Consider the following 17,885-nt stretch of genomic DNA (forward strand, 5'->3'; position numbering starts at 1 on the left):
GTATGCTTTAAAAACCTAACCGGCCAAATAAAAATCACATTCACAGCTTGTCAGTAAGGTAGATCCTGTGGCCTGGGGACAGAGTGAGTGTTTCAGACCAAATTCTAATGATTTTAAATCTGACCAGCTCTGCCTTACAAAGTCTTGGAAATATCAGTTAGATACATATACATGCATGCATACACACAATGTTCACTCTGCCTCTTAGTTTGTGCCATTTATAAATATGATGTGCTACTAAATAAGAAGTAGGTCATTTAACTAAGTACGATTTTAAAATTGGCATTTTCATGAAGTGACTGGAACTCAGGAATAATTTGCTGTATTTAACTGTACATGTTTGTTTTGAATTAGTTATGTATGGATTTTATCTGATAATTTATGTAGTTAGTAATTTACTTATTCAATTTATTTATTTATTTATTAAATCTATACTGATTGATTGATTGACACTTGAGAAAACATCTTTGTTGTTGATTTCTGGCATTAAAATACCGTGGCAGTCAAGCTGTTATTTTGTGATTTTTATTTGTATATCACAAAACCACAAGTTTTTCCTTAAAATAGGCTTTGAAATGATTGGTAGACCAGCAGTGGGTTTCACGAGTCGTTTGTAAGTTCTTTCTAAATTGTCCACACTAGCTGCTTAATAACTACTATCTAGTTTGTAAGTAACTTTGTACTTATTGCACCATTTGTTCTTCATTTAGAATATATCTAAAAGGTTGTAAGCTCTTCGTGAAGTAATTTTTAGTCACATAATATGATGTTTACCCTCAGTGATCCAACAGCAGCCTTCAAGTTGAGTTGAAATGCCATGAATTTCAGTTCATCCTACATAAACTGAAATCCTACATAAACTTCTTTTGCTTAACGTAACTAATGGTAAAAATAGTTTTCCGTTTAAATATAATGCTGCTTTATCTTGATTTTTGTATTTGATATTTTTTAATGTAATTAACACACAGGAACTCTATTTGAAATGAATAAGGATCAAATATTAAATACTCATAAAAATCATAAAAAAATCACTTATTTATTATGATTCTATTTGACATGCACAACACGGACGGATTCACAATGTTTAGGAAGGGTGCATGTTGAAGAGCCATTAACAAAGTAATCTATTCACATATTGTTCTTTGTCTTAAAATGTAAACGAGTGTAAATATCAGCATTATCAAATATGTCTAAAGCTTTGAAGTCTGTCATGTAGAACAAGAGCTTGTTGGTACAGTTCAGTCAGTCTGCAATATTATTCCAACCATTACTCTTGGTGGCTTCTGTAAATATTTAGTTTATATGAAGTATGCTTCAGCTAAGTTTAATGGTGCAATGGTGCTTTCGGGAGTTTTATGGCCCTTTTCTCACCTTCTTTCATTTCTCTTTTACCTCATGTTCTCACATTCCGCCGTAAACACACCCTTCCTCTCTACACACATTCCCTTCTTGCAGCTCTACAGAAAAGCTTTTATGGATAATTGATCAGGAGAGGTGAGGCAATCAATGCAGTCTGCCTCGGCAACTCGCCGACTCATTTCCGAGAGTGTCTCGTGCTGTCTTACTCTTTATCGATGTACTTGTTTTCTCTCTTCTTGTGTGAGATGAGCCAAGCTGAGCTGTCCTCTGGCTTTTGCCTCTGTCTGCATCTGCGGGGCACAAGACACAAGCTGCTCTCTGCCTGTGGCAGTGCTCATTCTTCATGTATGACTGATAAGTCAAACAGTGAATATCTGACAGTCGGAGTGTGGTCGCACAATTAGGAACCTCAGATATAAATTAAATATGTGAAATTCATTGTACATTCTCAGATGGAGATAAGGCCATTGTGGCTCTTATCAAACTCTGAGACTGTGTAAATTGAACAGAGTGCAAAACTCATTAATTAATGTCAACTCTCTCACTTACAGGGCTGAGCACAGAGGGAATCTACAGGGTGAGTGGAAATAAGGCGGAGATGGAGAGCATGCAGCGGCAGTTTGACCAGGGTGAGTCACACGACCCGTCTCGTTCACTTTTTCTTTTAGATTCTTTTGAGCTCTCTTTTCTGTCAAGTTTTATTCTAGCTTTATGAATTCTTTTGTAAAATTTGAAACAAAAAGCTGAGAATTTATCATCAAAGATATGTATAAGCAATGCTTTTATCACTTGTTTCTGCACCTTTTTGCCTGTTTTTTTGTTTGTGTTTTTACCAGAGTTTCTGTACTTTTAGAGATTGTATAATAGCGCCCCCTTTAGTGACGTAACCCAGTGCAGGATATTACGACGGGACCCCTGGGCTGCAGTTATGAAAGCACACACTGCGCAAAATTTGCTTATATAGGGTTCTCTAGACACTTAGCTCGATCAAATGAAAGTGCATATTCTATAGCCCAAATTGTATTTATCATAATTTATATGCAAAAATTACTTTTTATGTGCACACAATAAATACATTTTTGCGTATAAATGGAACGATAAAAACAATATGTGCTATAGAATAAAAACTTTCAGTTGATCAAAGCTGCATGTCTAGGGATCCCTATATAAGCAAATTTGTGTACCTAACCTAGGCTACACCAACTGAAATCAGTATCGTATCAGTTTCTTATAGATCTCTTTGTGTGCATCTCTCTCCAACATGCATGCATGCATTCATGTTCTTGAATCGTACTTTGCTTTGGGGTAAAAAGAACTTAAAAAAAACCTTTGCAGCGTTATATATACAGTTAATGAACATCCCAACACCGTTTAAAAAAAAGTGTCTGATCAGATCATATCAATGTTGATACGTCACCTTTTCTGCGATTTATACCACTTTATACAATATAGCATAGCCTATTGCTTTAAAGCCACAAATATTATAATTATCTATATGCCTACTGTAATTAAGACATGTATTCAAAAAAATTATTAAAAACTGAAATTTACTTAGACATGTATTCAATTAAATCGGCACATTGTGATGTATTTTTTCCTCATGCTATAGCGGAAATAACTCACAGTACTCTTGTTTTTGGCCATGCAGATAAATGTGCGACATAATTAAAAAACTATAAATTGTCTACTTTTATTTGTGTACACTCACAATAACGACAAACCTTTGTGCTTTTGAAAAATAAATAAAAACATGGTGTGCTTTCAGCTATCTCTGCGAGAATCTTTCTGAAACGCGTCTCAAAGATTAACTGAAACTCAGCAAGTACTTATCACACAAACATGAAACACATGTCTAAAGAAAGCTACTTTTAAAAAAAACAATTCACATTTTAGAGTGAACTGTGGTGCACGCTGGCATAAAGTGGAATATTGAGCGGCACTCTGCTTTGCTCACATGCTCTGACATATATATATATATATATATATATATATATATATATATATATATATATATATATATATATATATATATATATCCATCCCCAGTTCTGTTGTGAACATGCTAAAAAGTAGGTACTTTCAGCAATAGTTATAGGGACTATCAAAACATTTCTCCAGTGCTAAAGCCTCCGATGTGACAAATGAAAGTGAGACCCAAATAATGTTTGCTCGCCAATGTGTGAATTCTATATAAAACATGAGGTGTTGGACACTGCAGGAAGTGTTGATCAACAGTTAAAAAAAAAAAAAAAGGTATGCTTTTGTACAGCTATGGTTACAAATGCCTCCCTAAACTCATATTTTGAGTTGGCAAAAAAATAAAATAAAAGAGAACTCAAAATAAATGATATATATATATATATATATTGTGTTTATATCTTGCAATTCAGACTTTATAACTTGCAATTGTGAGTTTATATCTCTCAATTCTGAGAAAATTTGTTGCTTGGGTGATATCTAATCAACACTCAGTTCCTAAGTATTTTTTTACTCATAAGTATTTTATTTATGTTTTAAAACACAACTAATTATGTAATGCTAGATGGTAATTTTATATTTTTCTGATGTATAAAGTGATATTACGTCATAATATGTATGATTTACAGATTAAGTCCAGAAAACAATTGTAATACCATAGCACTGTTTGGTACTTTTATTGTTACTGTAAAAAAGTACTCAAATGAACTTAAATCTACTGAAGCTAAGAACATTGCCAAACTATAATCAATGACACCCATCACCTGCCGTCTCTCTATCTCTCACTTTTTCTGCTTGTCTCTCCCCTGTGAACTTCCACACGCTCATATTACCCTGCTGTTGTAGCAGCATAATCTAAAGACATCTCATGGATATCATAGTACATGCAGAACTCTGTTACTCATATTTGCCTTGGGGAAAAGTTTGAGTGGGCCAGTCACAGTAGACCCGACTGACCTCGCTGCTTTCAAAGAAATGGCTGCTGTTCCTCGGTGCACGGATCACATTTCTGTCAATGAGCACATTGTAGAGCAGATAAGCTCAATTAACCAGGACTGATCCACAGCTATTGATCCTGCCCACCGAGGGCCATTACGAAAGCATAATTTCAGAGCGCATAGAGTATGCTTGTATTATGCTCAAACTCGTGTAGCGACAGCACAGCATCTCTTTTTGCTTGTTAAGACGTACATATATATGGTTAAGACTTATAAATGTGTGTGTATAACATAATAAAGGATAATATAATGTCATGTACAATGTATACTACCATTTCAAAGTTTGGAGTCACTGATTATAAATAATAATTTTAACCAGGACACATTAAGTTGATCAGAAGGGACTGTAAAGACATTTACAATGTTACAAAAGTTTTCTAAAGTTTCTTTTGAAAGTTCTAAGAATCCTGAAAAATTTTCAGCAATTCTTTGATAATTTGGAGTAATGTTGCTGAAAATTCAGCTTTGCCATCACAGGAATACATTTTAAAATATTTTATAGCTTATTTTATAGTATATTATAGCTATTACAATAGAAAACATTAATAGTATAATATATAAAAATATATTAAAACAAATTTAACTAAATATTTAATAAATATAATTTACTTTTAAAAAGGTTATTTGTTTGAAAAAGCTAATAGACATGGATTAAAAGCCATAAATCTCTAATTTTGATTGTAGATACATGTCTGTGTGGACCACCACAGGCCGCTGTGTGTGTGTGTGTGTGTGTGTGTGTATTTGCGCCGGAAGAGAAGGTCAGTTAATTACCAGCAGATTGGTTTGGGTAATGAACCGCGAGCGCACACGCTCCACTGATCTGGTTGGGCCCGGTTCGGATCGGCATGAGCTAATAGAAGGCGAAGGCTCATGTCTGATCGATCAGAACCCCGCACAGGCAGGTGACAATACAATTACAGTGGAAATTACTGGGCAGGTATGTGCTCGGCAGCATCCCAGCCATCTCCAGTGAGCAGGTGGAGAAATGTCAGACGATTCACAATCAGGTGCTACACACCCATTATCGATCTCTGATAAAATAGAATCAGGACGTATAGAGAAACTGATCCAGGGTCAACCGGATTTAACACGCTAGACTGAAAGATTACAATAGTAATGCGCATGTAGAGCGACACGGGGAATGTTTTATAGCTTTATCTTAATCATATTGGCAGAACCTGAGATTTTGTTGTTTTAATCATCGCTTGTTTTGTTTGAATCTCGTAACCTCTCACCCTCTTCCATGCACCAATTTTCACACCTGCACGCTAAGCACACATTTCTTAATTAGATACACATTTCGCTGGATCAGCCGTTAGATTGGAGATGCAATCAGACAGGAAGAGTGGACAGGTTTGACTTTAAGGCACATTGTTTTAGGAAGACGCTTTGTGTGAATAAAGGAGCTGCATTTTGGAAGCTGACTGTAAAATATTTTCATGTGGTCTTGTGCCCTTGATGCCTCTGATAAAAAATTTTTTTTTGTTTTTAAACGTAAAACGCTTTACTTTTAATTCAGATTAAGTACTTCTATAATACCTAGTGAAATCCGTCTATTTGCCTTTCCATTCATCTCAATGGCAGTTACTTGACTGGAGCACATGGTGCGTTGCTAGAGGAGGGAATGGTGGGAATAACTCCCTTTATATTTCAGTCCATAATGTGTTTCAGGGTCTCAAGTGACCAAGTCAAGTGACTCAAAATGATGGTGCTGGTCAATTGAAGTATTTCTTCAAATATGGGCAGTGTTTTTTTTATGTTGTTTTTTTTTTTTTACTTAATACTTTTCTTTAGCAAGGATGATCAAAAGCGACAGTAAGACATTTCTTACAATAATTTCTATTTAAAGATAAATTCTGTTCTTTAGAACTTTTTATTCATCAAAGAATCCTGAAAAACTGTTTTCAACATTGATAATAAAAAGAAATGTTTCTTGAGCTTTCTGAAGGATCATGTGACACTTTGTTGGCACATTGTTGCTGATAATTCAGCTTTGCATCACATTAATAAATTACATTTTGAAATATTAAATCAATTTTTTTTTTTAAATTGCAATAATATTTCACAATCACTACACTGCTGTTTTTACAGTAAATATTAAACTTTTTGGTTTATTTCACTTTTTCTTAATTTTGTACCGTTAAAACTATAATAATCTAATGTATGTATAATTAATTAGTTTTAGACTGAACGTCTGGGACGAGGATACAACTATAAAATCTGTGGGAAGTGTGTGAAAAGTAACAAAACGTTTTTCACATGCCTTTTATGCATGGTAAAAAGATCTGTTTAATGTGATCATATAACACTGAAAGAAAAACAAGCTGAAATCTGTTAGTTTTAATAAAAAAGAAACACCCATATGAGGGATAATATTCACTTAGCTGGTCACATCCTGAGAATGATCAGGGTGGACTTTTACTACTTTTTTAAGCTTGATTGTAATTTAATTACTTTAATTTGCTAGTAACTTGAGAAGCTACAGTGATTCACAAATTTGAAGATCTAACCAAAGTCATCTTTGCTTCTCTACATTATAGACCCTAACATTGACCTGGTCGAGAAGGACATGTCTGTGAACACAGTGGCTGGAGCTATGAAGAGCTTCTTCTCGGAGCTGCCCGATCCTCTGGTACCCTACAGTATGCAGGTGGACCTGGTGGAGGCCTTCAGTGAGTATAAGCACGAGAGAGAGAGAGCAGATACAAGTGAAAGTGACATGACATGAAGGCCCATACTTATTATATGTCCTTTGTATTTATCCCTTCCAAGTTAGTGCACACACATTAGGAGCAATGTGTAGTGAACACACACACACACAAACTACAAACCATGGCCACACACACCCAGAGCAGTGGGCAGCCATTTTGCTGTGGCGCTTGGAGCGATCGGGGGTTAAGTGCCTTGCTCAAGGGCACCTCTGTCATTTTCCTGTATTGAGAATTGAACCCACAACCTTTGGGTTACAAGTCTGACTCTCTAAGTCTGTACGTAGACCTATTAAGACTCTCAAAATCAATAAATACACTGACACAGGGAAGATTTTCCATGGCCAGATGTTTACTGCCAGAAAGCAGTGTGCTTGGATGTAGTCCTCAGAGGTTAGTGTGCTCTGGAGATCTCCTCTGGTGAACCCCCTGTGTGTAGAGAGCTCTTGTTAGAGGGAGAAAAAGAAAAACAATGGATTAACCAGTGAGTAAAATAGGATCTGCTCTAAGAAACATGCTGGCAGAAATGGACTGAGTGCATTTTCCTGTTGCGGCATTATAGACTTCTTTCTGTAATACACAAACACACACACTCTCTCTCTCAGTGTGAAGTTCAGCATTGTCTACTCTGGGCATTGCTCCAACCCAAAGTGATGAGACCGAAGCCTAAGATTGCCTTTAGTCCTACACTCCAGACTGTTTCTCAATAAACAAGCCCTCTCAAGTATTACCATGCTTTAAATAGTTTCTCAAACGGCAGGCCTGATTCAGCAGAAAACTAATCGCAACATCCAAGCCTGCACTGGTGTAGTAGAATACAATTGATTGGTTCAGTTACGGTATTCAGTATCCAATCATTATTTCATGTCACTCAATTTGCAGGTGAATATTTTTTTTGTATATAATTAAACAATTTGGTATGCAAGAAAAAAAAAATCTCAGTACTGTCCAGGTGGCAATAGAAAATGTTCATTTAAGCCGTCTGCATATTTTTTGGTTGGAGTTTCTGTGAATCTAATCCATCAAATGCCAACATAATCAGTGATTAAAATTCAAGCCGCTAAAAAATTATACATAACAAAATTTCAGAGGAAAATGTGGGAGGATAATGCCATAATGCTATGGAGTGTTGTGGGTGGTTGCTTGAACGTTGCTGTTCGGTTGCTAATATGTTCTCTAAGTGGTTTTTGACATGCGGGACATGTTTTATGCCAAAAGATTAAAGAGAGAGTTCACTCCCAAATTAAAAATATCATGGTTTGTTTTGTGCATACAATGACAGACAATGATAACTAACATTTTTTTCTTCAAAATATCATCTTTTGTGTTCAGAAGATAGAAAGTCAGCTGGGAAAAGTGTGATGGTGGGTAAAATGATGAAATAACACATTTCTGTGAAGTATTCCTTCAGTGGGTCATGGGTTTGAAAAAACTCCTAAAAATACAAATAAACACAAGCAATATATAGTAATAGCCATGCTATCCTAAACTACACTGTTATTTGTAGTTTAAGCCAAAACTATAAGATTGGTTTAATGCAAAAACATTACAGAAGCCCATTGAGAGTAAGAAGGAAGAGGGAATGGAGAGAGAAGACAGACGGCAGGTCACCTGATTGCCGTGTCTCTCTCGGCAGGTGGTGGGCGGGGCTTTGCTCTTGTCCGTCTGTCACTGGACACCATGGCAACCGCCCAGCAGGCTTGTTCTGTTTTAGTCTCTGAAAGCAATGGAACCTGCACTGCTTTAAAGCCTTCTGAATATTCTTTTGCTTTGTTGATCTGCCATCTATTAGATGTCTCAACGGGATACTTGGATTAATGCATCTTTTGATTACCAGTGTTGGTTATTTATACTGATTGATTAGATATTTGCATATTAAGTCTCAAATTAATGTCTGGGCAGGATTTAAATACACCATGGCATCTAGATGTTTCGAGATCACTTTACTACTGCTAATACTTGAGGTCAAGGTTTCGTTCAAATACCTATTGTTGAGCATTAAGCTCAAAGTATGCTTCAGTTTTCATGGGACCACTTAGGATATGGGTACAGCCAAACGTAGCCTTTCAAATTAGGGATGCACTGATGTAAGTAATATTTTTTCTTTCCCATTGGCCGATTGTTTAAAAAATATGGGGCCAATTATGTCCTGTCTATCAAGAGTGGGCAGGAAAACTATCAACAAGCTCCGCTTCACCTTCTTCTTTGTTGCTCTGGTTGGTTTTAGCGCTATCCTATTACTTGTAGCACTATCCTATTCCCTGGATTGAGCCCTGCCAATAGTGAGTTCCCACTCAGGTCAGGCTACTTTATTACAAGTTATAGCATGAAAAAAACATACATGAACATTAATGGGGGGGGGGGGGTGAAACACTGTTTCAGTCAATCTCATGTCAATCTTAAGTACCTATAGAGTAGTATTGCATCCTTCATATCTCCAAAAAGTCTTTAGTTTTATTATATTTATAAAAGAAAGATAGGCTGTACCGAGTCTTTCCGGAAAAAACGAGCGGCTGGAGGCGTATCGTGTGGGCGGAGCTAAAGAATCACGAGCTGATGAAAGCTGACATCGTCATACGAGGAAAAAAAAACGTTGCTCTAAAACAAGGTTATTATAGTTTTGATAACTTATTATTTATAAGCCTTTTTAACTAGTGAGGACCAGTCAGATGTCCTCACTAGTTAAAAAGGCTTATAAATCGGCCAAAACATGTTTTTATTAAATCTATTGTTTTGCACGTTCTTGGGATGGGTAGGTTTAGGGATAGGGATTGGGTTAGCGGATATAAAATATCATTAACCGATATAAATTCAATGGAAGTCCATGCAATGTCCTCACTTATAAACAAACGTTTGTGTGTGTGTGTGTGTCCTGGTATTCCCTACTTTGTGGGGAAATGTCTCCACACAGATAAAAATATTATTCGTAGTAAATGATTATGATAACACCTTTGAGCCTGTCAATATTATGCAAACATGAAATCTCAAACGCACAGTAGGCTAGTACTTGCTACTAACGTTAGTTGCTGACTTTTGCGCCTGCGTCTCTCGTCGCGTAAGAAACGGCATTCTAAAACAGTGAGCTTAAGTTAAAAGAGGTTCAACGTGCATCTCATTACCTTGCGTTATATCCCATTTCACTGCCATGGACGCATTGATTCTTTGTGAACTGCCGTGTGTTGACTGTCTGCACGCGTCCGTCACAGGACAGCGGTTAATCTCCTCCTCAGATCACTTCACGCGCATTAGCGCAATATACAGACACTCCCTCAACCGCAACAGTCAGATTTTCCACCACATTAAATAGGGGCTTATTAATAACGAAAACGAATACTTATTTTTGCTAATTATTATTTTATTTCAGTTAGTTTTTTAGTAAGAGTAGTTAGTTTCGTTTAGTTTTAGTTTTTTATTTATTCAGTTTAGTCTTAGTTTCAGTTTTCGTTTACGAAAATAACCTTGCTCTAAAACCATGGCTATCAATCAGATTCAACTAATACATATATGATCCAGAATCAGATCCGGAGGCTGAAATAAATTGAACAGGAGAAACAGCAACAGCAGGACGTCCGTCTCTGTGGTATGGACTGTATTAAGTGGCTTGTCAACATTTGCATTTGTTTACTCGTGGGTTATGATGACATGATTTGGTTTATGGACTATTTTATGTGACTAAACCTTAGCAGTAGCAAGACGAAACGTTTTGCACGTCAGACTAGTGTTATACATAGAACAACAATGGAGTAACGCATTTGAATGAAATAGCACGCTTTGTGTGAACGTCCCCTAGGTTTATGTTTGGGTGGTTTTACAATAAATAAACTGACACCTATATTGGTCAGCTAAACAAATGTATTTAAACACACACCATACATCGCATGCTCCATTGATAAATTACTGTACACGATCGTGTTGTTTACTGATGTTTACTTACGTGACGATAGCCAACAACATAGACATTTGAAGCAGGTTTACTCACCTCCTGCTTCCAAAGCAGGACCGAACCTTTATGGCTGGGACCGCTCTGTCAGAAACACACTTCTTTGGTAACATTGTTGATTTCGTGAAGTCCTTTGACAGCAGTGACCGTGGAGATCCACCTTTGCGACACGATTGAAGCAATGTTGTGACGCTTCTCGTCATTTCTGCGCTCAAATTGGTTCAAATGCAGCGCTGCCTTCCTGGAATGCTATGCGGGCGCGTTAAAGTCGCTTGATGTTACCCATAGGAATAAAGTGGAGCGCGGCGCGACAGAAGTGTTGCACGGACGAGTGGATCTGCACCCTGAGTGCAGTGTTTATGGGCGTGCATTTTTTCTCTCGCTCTAGTCAGGCGTGCGCATCCTATCGGGAGAAGAGCCCGTACGGCCCATACAAGGACATTCCGACCCGTTGACGTCAAGCAGACTCGTACTCGAAAAAAACTCTCCGAAACTTGTGAGAAACCAAAAGGAGTATTTTTGACACAGAAATACTCCATCAAACGTCCAACTTAGTTTTTGAAACTTTGTCTATGTTTAGGATAGGAATCCAAGTCTTTAACAGTGTAAAAAGCTCAGTATGTATGAAACAGCATATCACCGCCCCCTTTAAAAGGTATGTTGAAAGATACAGTACAACTTACTGAATAGTATCATATCTCATGTAATCACTCATCAGTGTTTCAACCGTAAAACAAACAATAAAACAGCTGGTGAACAAATGTCACTTAACGTTGTGTTCACCTCAGGAAAGTTATCCAGTATTCACGGTTCGTCAGTGAGCTATAAAAACACTTGAGAGGAGCTTATATACAGTTAATAATATACAGTGTATGTTTGAATAAATTTGTCTCAAAGACAAGTGTTTATGAAATCTACTTTGTGCAACTGAGATCAATACACTTTTTTTTTTTTTTTTTTTTTGAGTGCAGTTATGGTATTTGAAAATATGCATATGAGTATGTGTATGTGTTTACTATGATAGTGACCAAAGACGCATTATGTCCGGCAGTTTTATTGCTTTTAAATGGCACCCTCTAGGAACTGGTTTGGATGCATATTCTACTCTGTATAAAGAATATGACATCCAGTTTTCCCCCAGTTATAAGAGTATTTTAATGTAAATTCTCTGAATTGATATTATCAATCTTAATTATAATATCAAGGGAAATAATCAGCTACTTTGATTTTATAATTGTCATAATCGTGCAGCCCTAATTTGCATTCAAATTTAAAGGAAATGTAATTTTTACCCTGGTTTCATATTATTATAGAATGATTAATTATTTTCAAATAGAGCTATTCAAGTCACTGGGTAATATTGTATTTATATGGCAATATATATTGCAGATTTTTCCCCCCCCCCAATATCATGCAGCCTTACTAGCAACCATATAACAATGCTCTGGCCTCATGGTGGTTTTGCACATTTTCCTTGTAGTTACTGCAGTAATTCTGCATCAGAAGCTACAATGCATAATGCTGATGTCAGTGTGTAAGTGTGTGTAATGCTGACATCAGAGTGTGTGTGTGTGTGTGTGACCAGGGAGGAACACATCTGCCGTAGTGGTCACATGTTCTGACACAGGGCTCACAGCGTTAAGGGCTGATGTAAGCCATTCTGACTCACCGCAACCATCAAGCTCGCTGCACCCAGGGCGTGCGCGTGTGTGTGTCTGTGTGTGACTGCACACACTACACAACTATTTCTGTACATGTACTGTTTGTGTTTGTGAGAGACACTGTGCTTCATTAAACAATCCCTCAGTCACCCCAGATGAGACTGATGGGAAGTCTAGTACACACACACACACACACCGTTTCACTGTTACTCCTCCATACAGTTGTTGTTTATTGATTTAGGTGGAGCATGCTGCTTCCTTTGTGAATATTAAAACTCATTATTCCTGAATTACTTCCTCAAGCATTGCTTCCAAGCAATCTGAGGTCCCAAAGCCAAATCTATATAGTGTTTTTGGAAATAACCCCCATACAGATTTCATCTGGAGCAACTGGGGATATTACATTTCTGCAGATACATATTCAAAGTCACAATTAGTATTCAGAATTTGACAGGTCTGATATAATATTAGGAAAGACTAGAAGTCTATTATTATTTTATTTTAATTACTATTTTATCATTTTATTTAACTGTTTTTAAAACTTGAATTAAACCGTTTTAAATTTGTCTTTTTATATGTAAAATAATATAATAATTAATTGCTTTGTTTTATTTAACTACATTTTAAAACATGAATTAAAGGAACACTTTTATTGTCTATTAATTAGTCCATTTAAAGAGTCGAATGTTCAGCTTGACAAATGCAGTGAAATCTACAATTTGTGTAAAAATTTATGAAATGAAATATGATTGTTTATTTGTATTCCTGCCATGCCATACAAAGGGTCTAAATTGTTACTTCCAAAATGTAAAATTGTAATGAAACTAAACTAAAATTGTAATGAAATATTATGGTAGCAGTGTTGGCCTTGTAATTGTGGGACACTGCTAGATATGTTAATGGTCAATTGTTAATAATTCAAAATGCATCTACTCGTTCTTGGGATTTGTGCCTTTATTGATTTTCTGAAACTAATGGGAGATGTTTGATGAGATGTTCCAGTAAGAACATTAAACAGACTGTTCAGCCTTGATGGTCTTTAAACGTTTAAGTCATTGTCAGTACTAACGTGTGTGTGTGTGTGTGTGTGTGTGTGTGTGTGTGTGTGTGTGTGTGTGTGTGTGTGTGTGTGTGTGTGTGTGTGTGTGTGTGTGTGTGTGTGTGTGTGTCTGGTTGCCCTCTAACTATTTGTGTGTTGTGGGACAAGTTGGACACCTGTGAAGCATGAAGAAAATAAATGTGTTTGTGTCTCATTCCGTGTTCCCTCTCGGCCCCCTGCAGAAATCAATGATCGAGAGCAGCGTCTCCACACCATGAAGGACGTGCTCCGCAGGTTCCCTCGAGAAAACTATGATGTCTTCAAATACGTCATCACTCACCTGAACAAGTGAGCATCGGAGCCATCCCTAAGACACAACACACAATCGAGCTCATTTGCACAAATGTTTTCTCACTTATTCTCTTTCTTTCAGGGTGAGTCAAAACAGCCGCCTGAACCTGATGACCAGCGAGAATCTGTCCATCTGTTTCTGGCCGACGTTAATGCGGCCCGATTTCACCACCATGGATGCGCTGACGGCCACACGTACCTACCAGACAATCATCGAGACCTTTATCCACCAGTGTGCTTTTTTCTTCTACAATCAACCCTTGGCCGACACACCTAGCGGCCTGCCTGGACAGCCCGCCTCGCCTACCACCACCTTTTCTTCTGCCTCCTCCATACCAAGCTCTGCCTACTCCACCTGTTACACCCCACTACAACCCATAGCTCCGCCCTTCAGTCCCGCCCAACAGTCCCCACCCCATTCTCCTCCCCCTACCCCTCAATCCCCAATCCAGACCCTTCTCCCTCAGCTCCACCCTCATCACACCCCTACGGAACAACACATGCTGTGAACCTGTAGACAAGGAGGAGAACTTTGGGAGCACTGAATGAGATTAATTGAATGGAAGAAATTTCCGAGGAGATTGCACGGCTGTGCCTGACTTGAGAGGAACGAGAGAGAAAGAAAAAGAGGTCAAGAGCTGGTCCATGAGCTGCGTCAACCACACTTCATTGCCCTCTTTCTGCATCATTCTAATCCATAAATTGCAGCACCGCTCTGTCTCTTTATGCTCCACTCACACACACACACACACACACACATACAACCGCACATGAAGTGTGGTACCCCCAAACTCAAATTTCTTATGGATCCACATGACGTACATGCCGCACCCTTGTCTTTGTCGACCAATGGCACCAATGGGTGTTGCGTTGTATGAACTAGCATATATTCACCAGATATTTGTTGCAGCTTTCGACCATTGTTATTATCAAATTACGAAATAGAAATGCTTTTTTCTGACGCAGCAACATAACCACATTCCTACCCCTTATTTATCTTGATTTGCTTGTTAACAGCCTTTTACAGAGGAACAAAAATCAAAAGACAAAACTAGAACTTGATGAACTGGATCTAGTTTTGCTGGGATGGATGTGTGTGGAATGCTTTTGCTCACTTGTATCTCGTCACATGAGCCTCCAGAACATGCTGGAAGACTAATGCTTCTTTTATTGCAGAATGTCCTCACAACCCTCGATTTCCTGTTCCATGAGGGTCTTCGACTTTCTTCAGTATCTGTTCATTTGGGAGATGTATTATTTTTTCTTTTTACACGTTTGCAGGAAGTCCCTCCCTTCTAGTTCATGTTAGATTTGTGGACTTGTTTTCGTGCAGATGATTGGAAAAGCGACAAGCGGTGACTTTTAAGCATGGGTTAGGTTGTGGTCCACCTGCATTTGGAGGGGAGGTATGCACTAAATCAAGAGTTACCTCACGATGTGAGTTCTGGAAGGTAAAGGAAGTTTGCACTAGAGTAGACGCTGTGTACCGGTCTATTCAGATGGCAATGAATCAGTGAACTGTGGAAGATGACAGTGGTATAGCTGGATGGAAATAATCTTTTTTTCAGGAAAGATAAAGTCGTTAGTGTTTGAAATCAGAGAGGCCGATTTTATGCTGAATATGAGCTTGCAGTTTAGTGGCTTTTGTCAAGACTAACTAAATATCTGTACTTCAGAGTTGACCTCAGAAGGATGACATTGTGTATAAAATCCCAAAAGTTTTTAAAAGACAGATTAGGGGAAGAAAACATGGGCACGGAAACAGGAACGTTAATGTGCTAGCTGTAACTAGACTTTTCCCTTCGTCGGCTCTTGGAGCACAACACTACCACCCAGTGGACAAAACAGGTATTGCATGTTAAAACTCATCTTGTTTTCATAATGCTACATTTTTGTTTGTTCTAGAAAACGCTGGATGCGTTTAAAGTCACATCGATTCACTTTGTAGCAAAATAAATATTTAAAAAAGCTGAAATCAGTTGGCATTCAGCATTCAAGTAATGGTTTATACCAATATTCCCCAGCACTTATACCTTGTTAAAGGGATAGTTCACTCAAAATTGCATTATTTACTCACCCTCATGTTGTTCCAAGCCTGTGTGAGTTTCTTTCTTCTGTTGAACACAAAAGAAGATATTTTGAAGATTGCTAGTAACCAGACAGTTGACATTGACTTCCACAGTATTTTTTTTCCTACTATTGAAGTCAATTGGTGCCATCAACTGTCTGTTACAACAATCTTTTAAATATCGTCTGTGTTTAACTGAATAAATAAACGTGTACAGGCTTGGAACAACATAAGGGCGAGTAAATGATGACAAACGTTTCTTTTTTGGGTGAACTATCCCTTTAAGTGAGTTCACTAGCACCCGATTAGATAATTTTGTATGACTTTTGTGTTAATTTCAACACTAAAGAGTCTGTTTATTGCGAGCCATGGTTTTCAAGTGGAACGGGCATTGTGAAACTTTGAAACAGTCACGTTTATGGAGATAAACGAATGTATCCCACTGCAGATTTCACTTCATTTTTGTGCATATCTCTCCCTGTAATACATATAAATTCTCACCACCAGTAAACGAACCACAACTGCCCTAACCCCTTTTAACATGTCAGTCTGACTTCTGATTGGCTGTGATGAGCTGCAACTCTTCTTAAACACTACGTCTTTTGCCCTCAGAGAGCAGAAGTAACGGTATATTTTGGGAAATCGGGAGCTGTGTGGCCTATACGCCCCTGGTACTTTGTGTATGAATGCTGCATTCTCTGTGTATTTTCAATGTATATTCTTTCAGAGGCGACTGTCCTTCGCAGCCAAAGACTGTGCAAAAAAAACGTAACAAAAACAAAAAAAAAAACAATTAATAAAGGGCAGGGGACATATGACAAACGAAAAGCGACATGACAAACGTGTATTAAAAATTTGATATTGGTTCAGCAATCAGATTTGGCTGCATCACTTTATTTTTTGTTTCATTTTATGTTTTCAACAATGGTGACAGATTGTCTGTTAAGTTAAAGGAGAAAGGAGCAAAATTATATTCAGAACGGTTTATTTGTACGTTAGGGGGTCTGACACTTTGCCCTATAGTCAATGGTGATAGAAAAGGTTTTCTTTTTATGTTTTATTTTAATAATTAAAAAATGAGACAAAACATTTTTTAACAGTTTTTTTGTGAATGGTGTAAAGGCCACAATGATGTAGTGCATGATTCAAGACCAGGTCAGGGAGAGGGGTCTGCCACTCTCAGTATTAAAAAAAGGAAGAAAAAAATGAACAAAGAAAAAAGTAGAATGGAAAAAATAATGAAATAAATGAAGTTACATCCAAAAAAAAAAAAAAAAAATGTAAACATCATTATTTGCCAAGGAGTTGGTAATTGGTCTCAATGGGAATGGTGTATAAACAGTAAGGCCTTCTGTGACCTGTATTATAGTTAATAAATCAATCTTGTACAATCTGTCTCTTGTCTTTATTGAATAGTTACTGAATGTATACATTCTATACATCTGTGCTCTTTGATCACAAAACTTACTCATACTATAATGATATATAAACCAGAATTTGGTGTATTCTGTTTTTTTGGCATTTGCAGAGAAAATGAAGACGGGTGCGCAAAAGGATTTGAGCCGTCAAAATGTAACATCCGAGCATTGTCAGGTATGTTCATAGGAGATGACTTGAGTGTTTTAATACGTAAATGTATGTGTGACACTAGTAAAAGTAGGGTAGGCAATATTTTTCATAAACACTTTTTGTTATACTACTTGAAACTCTCAACTCCTCACATCCTGATAGCAATCGATAATAGAAGTGGTTTAAATATTACAAAATATGTTATGTGGAAG

General features: G+C 37.4%; 1 protein-coding gene across 1 annotated transcript in view; it reads left to right on the forward strand.

Moving 5' to 3' along the window:
* arhgap35a (Rho GTPase activating protein 35a) overlaps positions 1-17,495 on the forward strand; it is a 95,092-nt gene extending 77,597 nt beyond the window's left edge. The window contains exons 4-7 of the mRNA XM_067450969.1: positions 1,911-1,988; positions 6,878-7,009; positions 13,928-14,033; positions 14,119-17,495. Coding sequence (XP_067307070.1) covers positions 1,911-1,988; positions 6,878-7,009; positions 13,928-14,033; positions 14,119-14,545 — 743 coding nt within the window. The 3' untranslated portion in view covers positions 14,546-17,495. The remainder of the gene's footprint in view (positions 1-1,910; positions 1,989-6,877; positions 7,010-13,927; positions 14,034-14,118) is intronic.
* The last annotated feature ends 390 nt before the right edge of the window (positions 17,496-17,885 follow it).

Source organism: Pseudorasbora parva, chromosome 8, assembly GCF_024679245.1.
Source record: "Pseudorasbora parva isolate DD20220531a chromosome 8, ASM2467924v1, whole genome shotgun sequence".
In the NCBI taxonomy this organism is placed as follows: domain Eukaryota; kingdom Metazoa; phylum Chordata; class Actinopteri; order Cypriniformes; family Gobionidae; genus Pseudorasbora; species Pseudorasbora parva.